At 36.4% G+C, this 20,391-nt stretch overlaps 1 protein-coding gene across 1 annotated transcript in view; it reads right to left on the reverse strand.

Moving 5' to 3' along the window:
• LOC117160838 (uncharacterized) overlaps window positions 1-20,391 on the reverse strand; it is a 158,289-nt gene that overhangs the window by 34,466 nt on the left and 103,432 nt on the right. Inside the window, exon 4 of the mRNA XM_033341872.2 lies at window positions 10,374-10,498. Within this exon, the coding sequence (XP_033197763.2) occupies window positions 10,374-10,498 (125 nt within the window). The remainder of the gene's footprint in view (window positions 1-10,373; window positions 10,499-20,391) is intronic.

The raw sequence follows: 20,391 nt of genomic DNA on the forward strand, positions 1-20,391 counted from the left end.
AATCTCACGGAAGTCGTTAGAAATTTCTTATTTTTCCGTGCTCTGTACTTCCAGCGAGCTCGCGACTTTCATCGCGGTTTTTCGCTGTTTTAGCCGCTCACTCGTTTCTTGGTACATTAATTTCGCTCGTCAGAGATGCACGTTAATTTTTACGAACTTTCGAATAATAACATGCACACGAAAGTTTGGCAAGGTTGGTCTAATTAACGAGCAACTGACTTTTCGGCAATTTTCGGTACCTCAGCAATTCGTTTTTCCACGCAAAAATGTTGAAACATTTCCAGTTTTTAATAGAACTTTTGCTTTGGTGCACTTTTGCTGTGAAAAATAATAAAGCTTACCTGTTTATTATTGCTAATTGATACTAATTCTTAATTTTTATTTCTATGATTTAATTCCAATTATCTACAAGCAAAGAATAATTTTCAAAGGGAATAATAAAGAAATAGTGTGTTGTTAGAGCAGGAAAATTTCAGACCGGAACTGTTATTGTTCGTGAAGTCTGGTTAGTGTATGGAAGACCGTGCGCGTTATAACATTTGCATGGAATATTTAGGGAACCGTCGCGTCAGAATCAACGTTTCAGTGTTTTCATAAAGAGCAGCCGAGGGAAATTACAATCATACAATTTTTTCCTCGGACGAGTTTAATATGAAATGTTGCTGTAATATTTAGGAGAGCACGCACTAAACCGCAATAATTGATATTAGAGATTTACGTATACTTCGTGGACTAATATAATTCTCTAGATATCCGATATCTCTGCTATTTATCGTCAAAATCTGAAACAAGCTCGCGGTTCAGATTAATCAAATTTCAATCTCCATCACCAATTGTAATTTAATTATCATCTATTAACGTTCACAAAATCGACGTATCCGATTGAATGTTCGAATGTTAGAATAAAACGTAACTCGTCAACCCTTGAAATAGCAACAATATATAGTAGAAACGGCAAGTTATAATAATAAATAATAGAAAGAATTATCTATTAATTCTAAAGTCTATAAAATCATAGAAATTTGTAACTGAAGGATTTCAAAAATATCATGTTAAAAAGAAAAAATGTTTATATAATAACCTTCCTTCCTTTTCCATTTTTGATCGACGAAAACAATGGAAGAAACAATTTTTACATTATCAATGTCGCTATGGCAATGCTAGCGAAGAACAAAGGGATAATTCTCGTACTAGCCTCTCGAATATCGGGCAGACAAAGAACGCAGACAGGAAATAGCTTTTTTTCTCGATCGATCTCGAGGAAGGAAGTTTCGTTCTTTGCTTCGTGTAATAGTAAGTAACCGGTGGTTTTGCCGTTCTCGTTCTTTACAGTTCTCTCATGGTAAGCATAGCCGGTAATGCGCTTCTTGGTACATTAACCTCGACTTGCACACAAGTTCGAAGCAGGCACACGTACACGGGTGAACAATAAAGGGTTGCGTTTAACTCAGCCCCGTGGGTTTCAAGTTGAACCGCCACGGAAACGAAACATCTTCCTCGTCGATGCACGTGTTAATTGAAATTATTAGGCTTTTCGTGAACATGGAATTAATTTTAGATTTTACTTTTTGGTTTAAGAATTTGATCTCATGGAACTTTAAAACTCACATTTGAATAGTATCAAACTGCGAGACTTATTGTTGATTTAATAAAAGTAGATTGGTTGAATCTGCATGTAACTATAGTTATACAGTATGTTAGAAAAGAGAGCCTAAGATTTTTTGAAATTGTAATATTTTTTCGTGACTGTGTACTGTATACTTATATGTTGAAAGTGAATCATGGAAAAATTGTAAATAACAGTAAAACTGACGAAGTTGTACCAGTCGTTCAAAAATAGTAATCCCAGAAAAACGGAAAATAAAAAGAACAAAAAGACATGCTATGTAACTAAATAAAAGCGAAGATAAAGGACGTCAAACCCGTAAAACTTTTCTGAACGATCAAAAGAGTGACAGGTATATTTCCAAGGGAATGGCCAACTCATCGATTTCCGTCAACATTTTCACGAGATTTAATGTTTAACAACGTTTACGTGGAATATTTGCTTTCACGGAGAATTCATGGCTTTCCTGGCTGCCTGTTCCCAACCTATAATTTCTCGTGTCGACTGACTAAGCATTTCCAGCCGACCATGGACATCCAACGTAGTCGACGAAGCGTTCTCGGACACTGCCAGACCACTTAACCGACTGTTCCGTTTCGTTCGCCGACAATCTGCTTCCGATTATCGTTAGAATCCTCGATCTCGTTGCATCCGATTTTCCGTTCGCGCCTTTCGCTTTCCATGTTTGTATAATTCGCTTCATATCCTTGCCTTCGTTAAACGGTTCGTATCAAATCGGTCGAATTTGAGAATAATTTGAATATTCGTGTGATTTTCTTATACAAGCTTAAATTTGAGAAAATTTGCTGCCACGAAAGTTGCTGGACAGCTAACTTTAATATCTGCGAAAGATTTAAGATACCCTCTGCTTTATTTGGACAACTTTTTAATGCATAAATTATTTTGGAAGAAATTTCCAAGGAAGAAACTCTAACAGTTCCACTACAAGAATCTTTGATTTGTAAAACTCATAAACCTTAAGAATCTAGGACGATGAAACTAGTTCATCATTAGGAAAATGCATTAAAAATGCAGAATACTTGTTTCGTGTTCCGTTCGTCTTATTCATTTATCACTCACCATCATCAATACTTGTAATTCTAAAGATTTGAGAAAGAATTCATATCTAAATTCAATCATCGACAAATTAAGAATTTTTCAAACTTCATCGCACTAGGGTTCAAAACACAGAGAATAAAGTTCAATTGATAGACAGTTGCGGTTCTACGGTCGTTTGTGCGCGTTCACAGTGACAAAATAGCAGATAAAATGTGGCCAGCCGGCGCATTTCAGCCATCCCAGTAGAAAGGAAACAATTACAAGTATTCGCCAACAATTTATAATTCTGTAGCGCATAGCAGTTTCGTCGCCGTTCGCTCACAGGTGCTCGTAGGTACTTTTGAACGTTATTATTAAATCGTCGCAGATAATTTCCCCCGTTTATTCGTTATGGGATTTAGAGTTCTTCTACGAGTAGACTGGTTGACGAATTCGCGCCAACCGAGAAACACGGCTGGGGATGAATATAATTCGCTTTTAATTCCTGACAGCGTGATCCGACTGATGGAATCACGAGATGAACGGGAAGCTTCCGTGTTGCTAGAGAAAAGGGTAAAGAATAGAGAAGGACAGAGAATATCATAATAGCGAGAGTGAGGAAAATTCGAAGGTGCTATGCTTGATAAGTGTATGATAAATTTGCTAGAGATATTATATGAGAATTATGAAAGGTTAATGGGAGTAATCAGTGACTGTAGTATGTTAATGAAAGTAATTTGAGAGATATTAGTAATGTCAATGAGGAAAGAATGGAAAAGAAAAAGCGAGAAAAATTTATGTACTGATAAGATGTAACAGTAATAGAGTAGATAGAATAGGTTAAATTTAAGGCATTAGAAAAATAACAAAAAATGTGGAGATATAACGAAAATAAGAAAACCTGAGTTAATGGCAGCGCTGTTCATTAATTTATTGCCCTTTCCATTTATTACGCCACGAGGCTTACTATAGACCGTATTTCTAAGGTCCTGCAGTGTCGCAGACGGATCATCTGATCTGCCCGACAGAAAATATACAATGTATCGACGAGCGCATGATTATCACCAAGCAGCGGGTTCTAGAAACGTCGATTTCGGTCCGTTATTTTTTCCACACAAATAAGGCGGCATACGTGATTATAGGCGCGAACGGTGGCGTGACCCGAGCGTAGTGGGGGTCGACTCCCAGAGAAGACAAAGAAATGATCGAATGGTAATTAGTGCCTTCTGAAAAGTCGAACGCATACATCGAGAGATATAATAAAGTCAGGTCAAATCCTGTATAAACTAATTATAATTGTTGAACAATTTGTGGCGTGTTCGTTATATTATTTTTAAATATTGTCAAATATACAATTTTATGTTAACCCTGTTAATTCAGTGTTAAATTCATTGAACTACCTCTGTTATCTTAATCGAAACAGGGGGAACGATTACTTCGCGGCGTCGATCAGTACAATCGTAGCGAGAACGGTCGTAACACCTTTAAAAGATTATTTACTTTATCAAGATTTATTTATGTTTCATGGAAATTTAAATATTTTGCAAGAGTGAAAATAATTTCTCGTTAAATGGTTCAACAAACGTCAATACAAATAACAAACGAAAATAAATAAATAAAGAGTCTGATTAAGTAGAATTCATTTTTATATATAAAATGTGATGTCGTAATTAATTTCAATTTTGCCTTTAATTTTGTACATGGACAATCAGTTAACGTTCCGTAACAAAAACTTAATTTACCATGAAAACTTCAGCACATTTTTCATATGCAATTATCTCATTGTGCCGTGCAATGGTAATAATTACACATCACCCAGAAAATAGCACATAATTGTTATATTCGTGGTAAACGCTGTTAAAATATTTCTCATTTTATTTTCCAATTTTCAGAGCTAATTATGCACCAGAGACGTTTTTCTTTTATGGAAATAATAATTTATCTTTCTTACATGAAATTACTAAAAGGATAAATCAATATTAAAGAATATGTCTCTACCAGTTTCCTGACTTTTATTATCTTTCTTCCAGTTTCTATTTTATTTCGTTTTCGACTCTTAACATCCTAAAATCATTGCTTTGAATTTCTTTTATTTCACTAACCTCCTGCCAATTTTTATTAAATCTCCACACCTTTCTTATAAATTTCTATTATCTCTCCATTACTTCATTTCGACTTTTATCCTTTTTATTATCTTCCCCTTTTCAATTTGTACATTTCCTATCCTTCATTCTAAGTTTCAATGGTTATATTTTAATTTTTGTCGTTAGATGTCTTTCTACCGACCTCTGACTTACTCTTTCACGACTTCCTTTGAGTTCCGTAATTTTCCTTTCTTCCCTTTGATTCCCATTATTATATTCTATCTCCTTTCTTCCTATTTCTGGCGTCATTTTGTTACTTCTCGCTCAACTTCTACCATTTTTCAACGAAATGAAGCGATGAAAGTAGAATTTATTCGCAAATGAAACGTTCCTTCGACGTTACGTTGTACGTTTCTATTCCTCTCTTCTCGCGTCCAACTTCTTGATCGTTTAATTTTGTTTGTCTTTTACTGTAGACATAATCGTTTTGAAGTTTCAGGAGAAGAGTTCAAGGAACTTGGAACAAGTTCAAGCGGATTAAGAAAGAAAGCGGAAAAGACGTCTTATCGATAAGTATTAAGTAGTTATCGCGTAGTTCGAAGTCGTAGGTAACTCCGCGGTTCTTGCCACTCGTCATCGTTACCTTATCTTTTGCAGATTATCAAGTAATCGACAGTCATTTAGTTTCACTTGTTCTGTTCGTTAGAATAATTTCCACTTCGTTATATTTACTTACAATTATTTCCTCTTTACCTACCGCTAGCAACTCTATCAAAAATATGGAAATATGGAATTTAATCAATCTTTCAACTGCAAATTACAAAACGTTAGAAACGATAATTTTAGCGCGCCAATCTTTATTGCAAGGAGTAAATCTTTGTTAACAAAAGTATTAGAATGTATCGAGAGGAAGTTAAAGGAATTCCAGGAAAAGTTATACACGTTCTTAAGCAATAAAGGTAACGGAACTCGGTCGCTAAGACCGGCCAAATTGCGGGAAGCGGGCAACAAATAAATTCTTTGTTGGTGACACGGTTCACGCGATATATCGCGGCGCACAGAAACCGATTGCTTCGTGCTTCGTATTATTGAGGTCGAGAAAATCGAGCTCGTATTGCTTTCCAGCAACCGCTGCTCTCTTCCCTCCCCCTCTCTTTCACTCTTTCTCTGTTTCAGCTTCGCCTTTGATGTACGCGGAGAAGAACTTTTTCGGCACGGCAGAGCGTAAGGGAGTTTCGCGATATTGTATCGCTATCGATTCCGCCAATAAAACGTCACGTCTACTCGGCTACGCGCTCGGAACACGGACAAAAGCCACGTCGCTCCGGGTATCTGTTTTCATTTCGCAAAGTCAATCCCCAACTCGGACGAGATGGCGACCCAACACCTGTCTGTCCGATATTATCGCATTGCAAATTGCTTTTGGCAATTTATCGCTGTGCTTCGTAGGGTAGAGGGAGGATCGGAGTAATGGGAGGCATAAGAAAGTTAGACGGACAGAGGAGTAGGAGAAGAGAGTGCAAAAAAGATAGGTGGAATGGAAAGACTCGTAAGAACGGTAGAAACATGTATAAATGCAGAAGAGGCGGAAAAATAAGAATGAATGTAAATTTAAAAGGAATATAGAGAGGGTAGTAGGTAGAGATAAATATAAATTTCAGGAAAGTAAAGGGGAGTAGAGAATTTGAAAAGGTTGGAGGAAAATGGAAAGAAGGCAAAGGACAGGAATAATAGAAAATAGAGAACAGTTAGTATAGTTTTCGAGGATAGGGAGAAAATAGACAGAATAGAAGTAGAGTAACTCAAGAATCAACGCGTTCAAGCTGTTCAAAATAAAATTCAAGTAATAAACCCAGGCCCGAGGCCTCTCAAAAAGATATGAATCACAATTCCACGCGCGAAATAAAAGACATCGATCAAGCGGAGAATTCCCGAGGATTTCAAAGAAATTTCTGATCCAGATTCCAGGAGCTGCCACAGAATTGCGCGCAGCCTCGAAAACCGAGAGACGAGATCGAGGCCCAGTAGTAAAGCTCGATATAAATCAGGCCGATCCTTCGCTTTCGAGTTTCGACCGCGGTCTAGTCTCTTTTTCTCTCCTCTATGATCCGGCTATCTCTCGTGTCCATCTTTTTCTTCCCTCTGCGATGGCCGACCTGTTCTCCGACACGTAATTACAAGTCTTCGTAGAAGAACTTCCAGTTTCCACCGCTTTTAGCCTCGAGCATGATTACCCGACGATCTACGAGGAAAGGAACGCACAAAATGAAAACGGAACCTTCGATAGCGAGCTATCGCGTCTTTGTAAACTGTCAGAGCTTTGTCTTCCACGAATAAGTAATAATAAAATAGGGAATGATACCACGATTACGATGTTAATCGTTATTTCGTTTGATACAGTGGTTAAACGAGGTTCGAAGTTTTCGTGAGACGAAAAAGAATAATTCGTATTTTAATTGATTTTGTTGTTCGTGTCTAAGGAATGAACATGTTTAAGATAGAACTTATCACGCAGTTTAGAAAAACAAGTGTATGGATTGGATCGTGGCAGAAGAAATTTCTTTGATAAAAATTTCTAGACAGGGAAAATGTTTGGTGTTTATGACTTTTAAACGCTGTTAGAATTGATAAAATTTGTATTTGAAGAATATTGAAAGTGCAGGAACTCATATATTCGCCTTCCCAAATGATTAATTTCTTTAATGGGAAAACCAAAGAACATGGAAACATCATCATACCGACAAGAATTAAACATTCACAGGTCGGGGAAAAGCGTTTTTCACACGAACATGGAATGCTTTTGCATTTCGATTAAAATTTCGTTGAGGACAAATAATGCAGGATTTCAGCGCAAAATTGATATACACGCACGTCTGTATACATATATTTCGCTGAATGTTCCTGGTATAAAATTGGCGAGCTTTTTCGCGTGCTTATATCTTCGAATTCACGACGCGAAACGTACCGGCTTTTCGCGAAATCCGGCTGGCGCACGGCTTGAAAATAAGAGAAAGAACCGGCGAGAAAATGGAGGAAATGGATCCACTGGTGTGTTCTGCATGACTTCATCATCGCAGCCGTGTGTCTCCGTATGGTTGGAAACAAACGGAAAAATGTTTCGACGCCGATACGCCACCGACAAATTCACACAGCCCTGACAACAATATAAGATCGTTCAATTTTTGACGTTTTCTGCTCTCGTCGACCTTTCAGCAACGTATTATTCTTTATTTCCAGCGTCTATACGCTGCTTTCAACATTTCTCTTCGATTTCGACCTATTAGCTCTTGTTTTATCGACTTCAGTCTGTTTCTTTTGAGGGAAAAAGTTTTATTCATGGAGTGCATCGATATTGCAGTTTTTGCGCAGAGACGGATATTTTATGGTAATTATAATTTATCTTTGATCTCTCAAATCAATTTTTAATCTATTCAAAATCTGTTTTTCGCTATTGTCGGTCATTGACGATGTAATAAACATGCAGAGATTTAAAGGCAGATTAAATTATAGAAACAAAGTAACGGAAGAAATTTAATTAAATTTTCTCTTGGACGAACTTTGTGATTTATTTGCAAGCATCTGTGCAATTAAATGAAATAATATAACTTAATCTGAATTTGTGAAAGACTCTTGTACGAACGATGCCTCGTATATCTTGCATAGTCTGAACATTTTCAAATTTTATATACATTTTAACAAATTGAACATAAAACAGCAACTATTCTGTCTGACAAACTCTAATTACTGATTATTGAAAGATCCAATATATTATTATTATTAGTATATAATAAATAATAATATTATGATATTCAACCCTTAAAAAGTAAAAAGCAATAAAAGACTGTTGATTTTCAGGTAGCAAGCGGAAGCGAAGCTTTTTCTTGAAAAAAGTCGGTAAACTGGTCGCTAATTACAGCCTGGCAGACGATTGTCGAATTATTTGATCGGAAGTCGAAGGCAGAGGGACGTCGCGTTTTATACTTTCGGTCGAGCGACGATCCCACCCGAGCGATTTTTAATCGAACTACTCCATCCTCTTCCAACTCATCCGCCGTGCATCCAGGAGCATTAGACTTTCCCAGGATATATACTTTTGCTCGATTTTCATTCGCCATTTCCATTTTACGTTCACGCACTCGATTTTGCTCAAGTGGAAAACTCCCCCGATACAGGTTCATGACCTTCGTTGTTTTTTTATTACCTTCTTAATGATTAATTGTTTATTGCTGATCATGCGAGTGTAAAATTGTGAGTTAAAATTTTACCCATTTACGTGAATATCATAGATGATCGATGCTTGAATTTTTTTACTCTCAATCTTTCTTAATCGATACTTGAAAGTATAGAGAAAAGAAACATTGATAAAATTTGATAATTTATCGAAATATAGATTCCTTGTCAGTAGAAGATTATTACTTCGCAAATGGCAAGCTTGTACATTATCCTGTACATTTATCGTCCTTCCTTTTATTGGAGCTCCAGACACATTTATGAATTCCATCACTCAAATAAACTCAATTTACATTTACTCATATAATCTCCCAAAAACCACAAAGGGAGACGACAGGATCCGAATAACCAAGTGATTCACTTTCGTCGCAAAAACCGTGCGAGCCCAGCCGGCATGTAAACGTTTTATTTAATAAAGCGATTTACCTCCGACGAAAACAGCGTCGAATATTAAGAAGCCACTGGCAGGAGTACAAACTTTCCCATGAGAACAAGGAAACAACGTTCGTGATCTATGAATTGTTCACGCATGAAACTCATGTAGCCAGAGAGTTTAAAACAGCAAGGATCACATTGTTAGCTTTTCAACAGGGAACAGGGAGAAAGTGCGGTTGATACACCGCCAAGTAATTCTCTGAGACCGTGAAGGAAAAAGAAAGGAAGAGCTTGTAGGAAAGACGGTAGAAGAGGAAAGGAGAGAAAGAGAAGCTACGAACTCCATACGTGACCAGCGAACAAACGACTCGTCAGTTCTCAAAAATCGCCCCCACTCTTTTTCCGCCTCTTTATCGTTTCTTTCCGGTCGCGGTGGTCGCTCTGAAAGCGTCCACCGTGTTAATCACCGCGTTTCCACGGCGGTCTTGTCTCCAACCGACGATTTTTTGCCGGATCATCGCTGATTAGAAGCGACTGCTGTACCACCGAGCACTTTTTATGAGACTTTATGGTCCTCGGCCATGCTGACATTCCTCTTTATAAACCTCGGATCGTGTTAAGTGTGAAATGTACTTTTTGGCTCAAACAGATTGCGCCGGCCTTTCGCCGCTTGCTTTCTGATTTCGTGCGGTTCTAACTTGTTTCATTTAGGGTAAATTTTTCTGCCCTTTTTGAAACCTGATTATCGAATAGAGATAGAACTCTTAGTGAAGTTAAACGTGAAACGCACCTTTTCGATGGAGTAGTTTGCACGATTCTATCAAACAGATTGCTGTGTGTTCCTTAATTTCAAAAAATACTAACTTCCTCTTTATAGTAAATTTTATCGCTAGATTTTTTCGATTGCGGAAATTAAAAGATTTTCATTACTACTGATTTTTACATTCCATCTGGTATAGATTTGAAATAAAAATACATTATAAGGTATCCAGCAACTGACTAATTTTATTTTTCAACTACGATTTGACATGAATACTTACCACTAAGAAGAAATAATCCACAGGCGACCAGGGTTCTGTGATCTGAATAACAATGTCCAATTAAAGCTGAAATTGTGGCGGCCAGGACAAGAGCTACAGCAGCTACTTGAAACGGTGCTGAGATCCTAAAATAAATTCGAATAACGTTAGTCAATTACAGTTATCCAAAGTTATGAAAATAAATAAAATTACATTTAATTCACTTCTAGTATTAAACACCTGTGTGTGAGTGCCACTATTATATTTTTTCAATCGTTCGTTATTTTCAAGTTTTTCATTTAATAACTAGGGAATAAAACAATATTTTTCAAAAAAAAAGAGCAGTAACCGATTTATTAAACTACTGCAAAAACTGCATTTCTCGTTCACGTGAATTTAATTTCCTGTTTCAGAGATAAAGTGTTTCAATCAAAATATTTGATCAAAAAACAATGTCAGGAATTATTGTGTAAAAAACGACATCACTGTTTTTTTACGATATTCCATGGGAAAACAAATTTCCACCAATGGCTGTACTCTTATGTAACGGACGATATTGATCTTTGAAGCAAAACACACAGTAGAATTTTTACTTCAAGATCTGGTTACTGACTTCGAACAATTCCTCTTTAAATAGCCTGATGTACAATGGATATTGAAATGTCGTACAAAACAAGTAACTACGTACAATAGATGCCTTGGTGAACGTGTGATTGGTCGACAACGGCACATGTCGTTGAAACCTTGAACGGCTATTGTCAACGTGTTCACATATTTCACAAAGTTTGCGCCGGGAAGTGAAACCGGACATAGTTGTCGACGATTTATTTATTATAGACGATCGTGTAAGAATAACGAGAGCATTTCCATGTATCCAACTATGACCGATGAAAATTTTTGCGTAAAACGCGATAACAACCCTCGATCGTTGTACGAACGTCGTTGATATAACGAAACGCTCGCAGTATTTTTCTTTCATTTTTTATTCAAATAGATTTGATGTTCATTCATTGATGATTACTTTTCTCTTTTCAATATAACGAAATTTAATTTCCAAATCTCTCACTGGGATGCCATTAAATAAATTAAATACGATTTAATTACAAACCATGAGTAATTTAAACATACATCATATAATTGAATACGACAAATCTTTTTTCATATATATAGCAATGTTACTTTACATTCGAATATAATAATATTCACATAAATAAGTCAAAATACGAATTGAATACAAATTTTCTTAAATCGAAGAAAAAGATTATTGATATGCGTAACAAGTAATAAAGTAATAGTTCTACATTCATACTGAATTCGAGTTAGAATAATTACGAACAGAAATTTTTTACAGAGTAAATATATTACTTTCGATTTAAATAAAAATGAAAACATGCTCTTTATAATACTTTTTATGTGAGATCAACATCTCAATTGATTCCCAAGTTACAATATTTGAACACTGGCATTCAGAAAACATTTCTGTACCATACATGTACACAGACGATGTCCAATCGCTGTGACCTACATATATTTGTTTCAGGAACTCTATAAATCAAGTAGTAACTATGAAAAAAACGCTGACTGAGCATCTGTCACTGACCAACGCACGCTGATGAAGCTTGGCGTAGGTCAGTGAGGATGTATGAGCGAGAAGTCCGAGCGTACGACAAGGACAAAAAGTAAATATTTAAAAAATTACACTTCTCTTCTAAATAATAATTTTTCAATAATGGAGATCCGGATCGATATGAAACAAAATGCATTTTAAAATGAATGACATTCTGCTTTTTATGACATCGAACCTATTTAGTTAAATTTATAAAAAGCGCACGTAGCTCTGAAATAGCAACCGTGTATGATTTGAATATTTTAGTAAATGTTATTTGTGTATTTTGTAGAATTTCTTTCGGATTTTATTGTGATATATGCAGGATTTCAGTTTAATATACATGATAATAAATGCAGTAAGCATTTTAAAAATGTAAATAATGGTAAAGTTGATCAGTTTTATAATTTTTTTAGTTAAGGAAGAGTAAAACTGATGAAAATTTTAATATATATGGTGATGAATTATTATCGTGTATTTAATATAACTGACGTATAAATGTAGATATTGGATATATAATTCAGAGAAATTGATTCATTTATGTGCGGAACAAATTTATTATACCGACTATAAATAAATAAAATATATCGGATACTGAAATTTCTTTGCGTCTTAAATCCTAATAAAAGGAATCTCATTTCATTTTATTGGGAGTCTATATCACTTTTTATAAAATATTACCGCATTAAAGCTTCTTTGCGTTTTTTTTTAAACGATCGAAAGTTACGATCGCTGCCGATATTAAAAGAAACTTATAAAACGTTTCCAATTACATAAAGTTCGTCTGTAAAACATTTTAGGACTCGAACAGTATAAATTTCCATCGAAATCCATATCTTAGCAACTAAATTTCTATTAAATGGGCTATTGAACCCACGCTAAATAATTTATCGTAAAGCGAAATGTGCGCGATATTCCACTATTACAATTTAAGTGAAATTACCAGATATATAATGCGCACAATACTATATCATTACTACAACATCTACTACGATAACTTCAATTTCTATCTATCAGACACTTCTGCGCAATATCGTTAATATCAAATTTCTCTTGTCAACAGCTTTGCAGACCTTAACATGATTCTAGTCACCATTAAGGATTAAATATTACCCCTAAAGCGCCTCTCCCTCGAATTTAACATGTGACATTCAACAACTATGCGGACGATCGTCTTCGTGAACAAGACGTACGTCATTGGGGGATGAAAATTGATGTTATGCTCCACCGTCACAGCACTTCGGGACTCTGGAACTTCCCAAAGACGAAGACGAAGGAGGTTAATCAAGATTTGCAGTAAAGCTGTAATGCTTCACAACCCGAATATATACCCTAAATTTTGATCGATCCCCTGACCAACTTCTTTTGAATTCTACCTTCGTTGCCGTGTCGAGGAAATCGCTTCAATTTATTACTCTTTCACATAGCACGTACACGATGACACGTAGTCGCATGATTTTGTACACACTGAGTTGTTGCCTGCGGTTAATTGAGAAAAACTGATGGGAGATATATGTTTTCTTGGGCAAGTTTTAAATTCGTAAGGTGGTTATTGCAAAATATATCGTAGACTGACAAAAAGAAATTCTACTATTCATGTCTGACATATCTAAAAATTAAACTGCAAATTGACTAAAGATATTGGTTTTTATAAATTTTAAAGACTACGACATTTTCAATACGAATATTCTACAGATATTATAATCTTTTGAAGCCTACAGTTAATTAAATTTTTGCACATGAAATCGTCGGGAAATTACGAAAGCGCATTCCACTTTTCTATAGCGAATTAGCCGTTTAAAATGCGGCTTCAAAAAAAAAAAAAGAAAAAATAAAAGGCAGAATGTTTTTCGCAATGAAAAAGGTCAATATTTATCAAGACGACTCACCAATCCCAGTGAAATTCGGTACAATTCTTTAAATGCGATCCTATTAAGTGACGAACGCTCAAGCGAGCATTAAAGACTGAAATCGCATTTGCATTATTAAGCGATCAATTCAACCCTACTCGAATCTGTACGCCATACACCTGGCGTTTTCTTTTCGCTGTCAATACCATCCCAATGGCTGTTTATGGACAGTGAACGAAAACGGATCAGGAAACGACGATAAACTCCTCTTTCCAATTTTAAATTCTTAATTGGCTTACTTCGTGTGCTCGTAACTCACTTTGTAATTCCTAACTTCATCCTCTCTTCATCTTCTCATCATGCATATTGCATACGAACTGTTCTATTTGAGATTCGATTATTTACCACAAGCACCTGCTAACATTGTTGTTCTTCCTCTGTGAAGTCGCATTGTATTATACAATAGATTATTAGGAATGTATCATATGGTTTTTAATTGTTACATATATTTACACTCGTACGTCCTAATCGTTGAGCGGTCGAGGCAAGACTGAGGAATAAAAGGATTTTAACGACTCTCGGCGGTTATGGCGCAATACGTAACAATGACTCGTCTATGTCAACAATAAGTTGCGATTACACCAATTTTGTGTTTAACACGTCGAAATATTCTGTACTTAATATAATTAATATACTTAATAATTCTTAAGTAATATACTTAAGAATTGCATGGAAATATGTTACGAAAATTATATACATATTTTTTCCTCAAATTATAAACTTGCAATGCCCTATTTATATAATCTAAAATACAGGAATTAAATAATAGATGATTTTTCTTCGGGAACTCACGATATCCTTCATTCGGTTAAAGAAGAATTTCCAGGAACTCAATAAACGCATGAATTCACTCCGCACAGTTTAACCACGGTCAACTAAGCCTATTTGGGAAAAAAGCTCAACTTCACTCGCTTCTATAAATACTCGGCTCTACCAAATATCGCCAGGAGCACCTTCGAATTCTCCGCTAACCGTTGCTTTTTGAACAGAGTACCCTGCCAAAAACAGCAATACATGACAGATAAAATAAAGGTTCGAAAATTTTGTACAAATATACGATAGAAGCAATATCGATCAAAGATTTGTAAAGTATGTTCGTCGTTGATCGACGAAACGACGTTGAAAATTTATCACGGAAATTTTATAGCGAAAAATATAGTGACAGGCGCTCGTATGCGCTCTTCGATCTGGTTGAAATTTCCACGAAATTTTCCCCGCGAAACATCAGATCGTTTTGTCGCGGATGGTTGTCGTTTCAGATAAAATGGCTGCTGCAAAGGGGTGGCGGGGGGACAGTGTGTCACGGGGGACGGGGAATTTCGATACCACGGGTGTAATACACGTATTCGTAGCTATCGGGGTAAATGGAGCATGCTGGGTAACGGCGCGTCTCGCTCTAAGGGGTGCTGCTTGCTGGGATCCGCAATCAACCCTCCAGACGCTCGAGTTTTGAACCTACGGTCGTTTCAAACGGACCACGTCAATCACGATTTTCATGATTGCCGGAGACTCCACTGTTGTGCTCAAAATAGATTTTGAGAGATGGAGTGTCTGGAATTTGAAGAATTTGAAAGATTTGAAATATTCATAGTATTTACACAAATAAAAGAATTCTTACGTTGATATGTAATTATTCGGATAATCGTCAATCTGTTCGTCGTTTGAAAATTATTGGCTACATTATTGAGATAAGAAAGATTTTTTAAATTATTTGTGATTCGTAAGGATTTGGAGAGAAACGATAATGTAATGGTTAATGGTTAATTGTACCTCGAAACTTGTTGGCTAAATATCTCTCTATATATCTACTCATTAATTACGTATGTATTTTATACAGTCTAATAAATTTATTAAATAAATTACGCATACACGTTTTCCAGCAAATGCGAAACTCTTGTTGGTATTTATGTGGACAATATTACTTCCCGCTCAATCACGCGAGAACGTGATTACGCGTTAATCAAGCCCGTGTCTCATAAACGTCGTTTATAATGCCTCATTCTTCGTCATTCACAATAGCTGCCACAGATCTGTATAATGACATTGACGACGTGATAGCACATGCGTTTCATAGTCGATGCGTTCATCGAAAAGCTTGCATTTATTCCACTTAATATGTAATTGCTGCTAATAATTGTCGGCATTCAGCTTCGAATCATCCTCTCATTAATCTTTTCACTTGTAATTTCCTTCATAATGTTTCAATATCAGAAAATTATTAATCTAATAAATCAGGTAAATCATATCCTATTGATGATATTAAAATGCTTGAGATCTCTTCTGGTATGTAGTCAATAAAGGATGGACCGCCGTTCGAACATTTCGAATTCGAAAACGACTCTTTTAATCTGCGGAGCGTGACGACGAACGTATCGCTGGAAATGTCTGGCGCAAGACTAAAAAGAAAGCCAGTGGCAGCTGGGTAATGGAGCGTTTCTTTAAGCGCTTGTACATACGTAGTATTTCCAACCACCTAAAAATCATCTCCCTACCGTACACCGTTCTACAAAATTCTGTGGCGTGTGTCGCGAACGTTATGAGAACTGCGTTAGCTGCGCGTAAACTTTATAAACGCGACGCTGTGCTGTGGACGTTTCTCATATTCCCCCGGTTGTTTGACGAAACGACCTTTTGTCAGCGACCTGTCGCGGAAGTATACTCACCCGTGCGCCTTTTATTCACAACTTTTTCAAAAAAATCGGACAGGGTAAAAGTGCGACTAGAAACGAGCTGGTTAAAGTTCTAGTAATTGGTCGACGTGCATAGTGGTAAGTTTGGACGTCGATTGCACGAAATTTCGCGGAGCCACATGGGAATATTAAGCCGCAGAATTAATAACTAGTTTTTGCTACTTCTCAAAGGAGACGAAATCGTGGCCAGAGATAATAGGAAATTATATTTAAATGTTTAATCTGATTTTGTAGCAATAGAAAGTTGGGATGTGGCAAGGGAAAAGTTGGAACGTTCATTCAGTATTTTGTTATACGATGTTAATAATCTCAAATGGCAGCGAAATCAAAATATGCGTAAAAGAATATCTCTTTATAAAGCTCCTTCTAGAAGATTTTAAATTCAACTGGAAAACCCAAGAGACTTCTCTCTGTTCCAATTAAAGGGCAAGAAAAACATTCCAAATACCTCCGTATAAGATATTACAAGTTGATTAAAAAATACAGAAAGACGAAGTCATTAATATTCTTCATATACATTTTATCGATAAAGTACTTGTAAAACGAACCTACGTTTCAGGGTATTTTCTTCATAAACTCGGTATTGTGACGAACGAAAGTATGGTTTAAGAGATTCTCTTACACAGAAAATTTTCCAATATTCCACATCCTAATTCAATTACGTTCCCCGATATCGTCTCAGGTTGGAGAAATTGCGCCTGAAGGAATACCGTCAGGAATAATATCCACTCAGACGTAATTAATAAACAGTTTTTCCTGAAATCTCTTATTCGCTGTATTTCCCGATTCCCAGTTGGGTTGTCCCGGACAAGCATGAAAAACGATGTAAAACTTGATTAAAACTTGAGAACGGCGATCGATCAATGAAGGTTTTCATAAATTTACGCCTGTTAGGGAATTATTATTCGGTTTCGTTGTGATCATGCGACATCAACTAACCCGTTCGCTAATTACTGTCCGGTTTTAATGTTGTATTATGTTTTAACTGCGACACACAGTCGATACGTAAAATCCAAAGAGAGAAGAGAGAAAGGATGACAGTATGTGCATGCATAAAGGTACACGTTTTAACGAACAACGCTACCGGCTGGCTTTTAATTAACAACGCGTGAAATGATCCCGTCTCGACGAGGTTATTACGTCGTCGTTTTTCACATCGCGCTCATTGTGAAGTTTGTTTCCGACTTATTACGATTGAAATGCTTTTCGCAGATTGGATGCGACTGATTTATGGTCGCCTTGGTGCATACATTGCTGTGAAATACTGAAATTAAATGGACGAATTAAATTCTTTCATTAGTATGATTAAAGAACAGGTATTCGATCTAAACTGAGGTAAGTTTCTGATAATTATTTTTGGTTTTTCAGTTGTACTCGTATATAAATATTAAGAGAGACGCGTAATAATTTTGGAAAATATATCGAGAAGTTTGCATTGTTTGAATATGTTTAATTATTTTCCAATTAGGATATATTACCTTTAAAAAGAATTTTTATATAACATAAATGAAATAATGTTAATGTTGTAAATATAATTAAATTGAACGATAAAACGTTGATTTGAATAACGAGACAATATAATTATTCGAAACTCTTGTTTGTGTTGGCCTAAATGAGAGAACTTACATGGTACTAAACGATTCAGTTGTTTATGTGCTATGCTGCTGAAATTATCTTACCAACGTAATTTCGTTACGCATGAAGTGATGCATTTTCCTACATACAATTCAAAACGTGCACACTAAACTATTGAATTCTTTAAGGACTATTTTTCACCACCCATTGTCTAGCACCCTACAATTTTTAAATGTTCCGCTAAAACCTCTCATTTTTCCACGAAGATAATTCATCAATCACCACAGCAGCAGGGAACGCTTCAAAAACACTCAAAGCCTTCGGTCGATATCTCTCTCCTGAAATTAGTTGGGCCAACGCGATCCAAACGCAGTATATATACCCTCTAACAAGCACCGACATCAGCGCACACGATTTTACAAAGGCAAAGCCATGCCACTCATCCCTCTAAAAAACCAGAGGAATCAAAAACGATGCTAGGTATCGAAGGAACTATTACGTTCGACGTTATTCAACCACAGCGTCATTTTCACCCGCACGCTGCATAATGACGGATAATTGTCTGCTGACAAGTGGAACGAAGCATAGGCTTGGTTAAACAACGATTTGCATCACGCATCAAGACCAAAGGGAGCAACGATGGATCAAAGTTAGCCAAGTAGTCGGAACAGGAGAATCAACAATTCGGTCAGTGTCCAGGGCTGCGTGCTTGCTCTCGTTAATAACGGGCCGTTGTCACAGTAAATAACAATAAAACTCTATTAATGTGGTGGTACGACTAGTAACCAGGTCTGGCAGTCAGCCAGAAACATACCGGCACGGCTATTCACCCCATGGTGAGGCTAACCCGAGTTAGCCTCGAATCCAGCTGCTGTTGTTGCAACTAGTTCTCTCGCATACCTCACAGGCCGTATGTAATGCAGCATGGTTATATAGTATTACGCACTGGAATGGCCCAGCTCTGTTGGGAGTCGACCAGTAGCTAGATGCACAAGATGCTCGTGAAATTGTGGAAATCGATTTGAATGGCTTTTCCAAATCGAAGATCGTTCACAGTGTTAAGAGAGCTCCTTTCTCGCAATCAGTGAGCTCTTTGATAGCTGTGTCGCGATAAAGATGTTATGGCAGGGTGGGAAGTGGATCTTGAGACTAATTCTCGAGGTAAGTTCGCATTGTGAGAGAGCTGTACTTGATAAAGATAATGTTCGTTCCTTGATATTAGACAATGGACTGGCTTTTGACGTTTGAAGAAATATTCCTGAGAAATATTAGTTGATAATATGCCTTCGTCGTTCAATTAGACATATTTTTAATTTACAGCAGCTTCGGTTGTTCGTCATCTACGATCCAATGATACGAGCTTGATGGTAATATTTTCAGTATTTTTTTCTTTTAGTACTTTTAAAGCAATGTTTCGATGCTAATTAGGCGTTATCTAAATAGTGGAACATCAAGATTTCCGTTTGAACGAAGAATTTCCATGCGTTTGAACGTAACCGAGTTTCATTCTAAATTCTACCAACTATCGCGATATATCGGTGCGAAATAGAAGCTTCATCATTTAATCGGATAATCGATATTTACGGAATAATAAATACGGTTTGATTACGAAATAATAAATACCACTTGAAGTAGTAATAATGAATCAGTTTTACAGACAGAGGCTCCGGTAACTACATACATATGTAATGTATTGATTACAAATTTATCAGTTTAAGAGTCGTTTACGAACAAGTGCTTTATTTATCGCGTTCCGATATCCTGTTATTTGTAAAACCATATAAATCTGCCATTATCTCGATATAGGATTTATTGTTTATTTGACTCTGTTGTGTGTTTTTTTTCTTTACGAAGTTGTTTCACAGTACAGAATTCAAAATTACCAACCAGTTTGTCTGACCACACTACGTTACTAATGCTTTCAGTGCATCAATCTGTCCTGCAATCAGCCGGATGCAACTGAGACTTGGCTTTGAGTTCAAAGAAACCAATATGCAAAATCAGGCGTATTAATTACCCTTGGCCTTCTGCGTTTAAGAATTCTGTTTGCTTTTGAAGATAGAGGTTGCTCCAGCTAGGAAACGAATTAATCTATGCTAGTTGGCGCGCCGTGTAATATTGAAGAAATTTCTCTTCCTTTATTCCCAAACAGATCTACTTTCTTCTAGAATATACTACCAAAAATTTGAACGAATCTGCGAAAAAAGAAATTCTATATTTTCCTCCGATCTCCCAAATGTCTTCTTATCTTCTTGTAT

The sequence above is a fragment of the Bombus vancouverensis genome, chromosome 12, assembly GCF_051014615.1.
Source record: "Bombus vancouverensis nearcticus chromosome 12, iyBomVanc1_principal, whole genome shotgun sequence".
Lineage (NCBI taxonomy): Eukaryota > Metazoa > Arthropoda > Insecta > Hymenoptera > Apidae > Bombus > Bombus vancouverensis.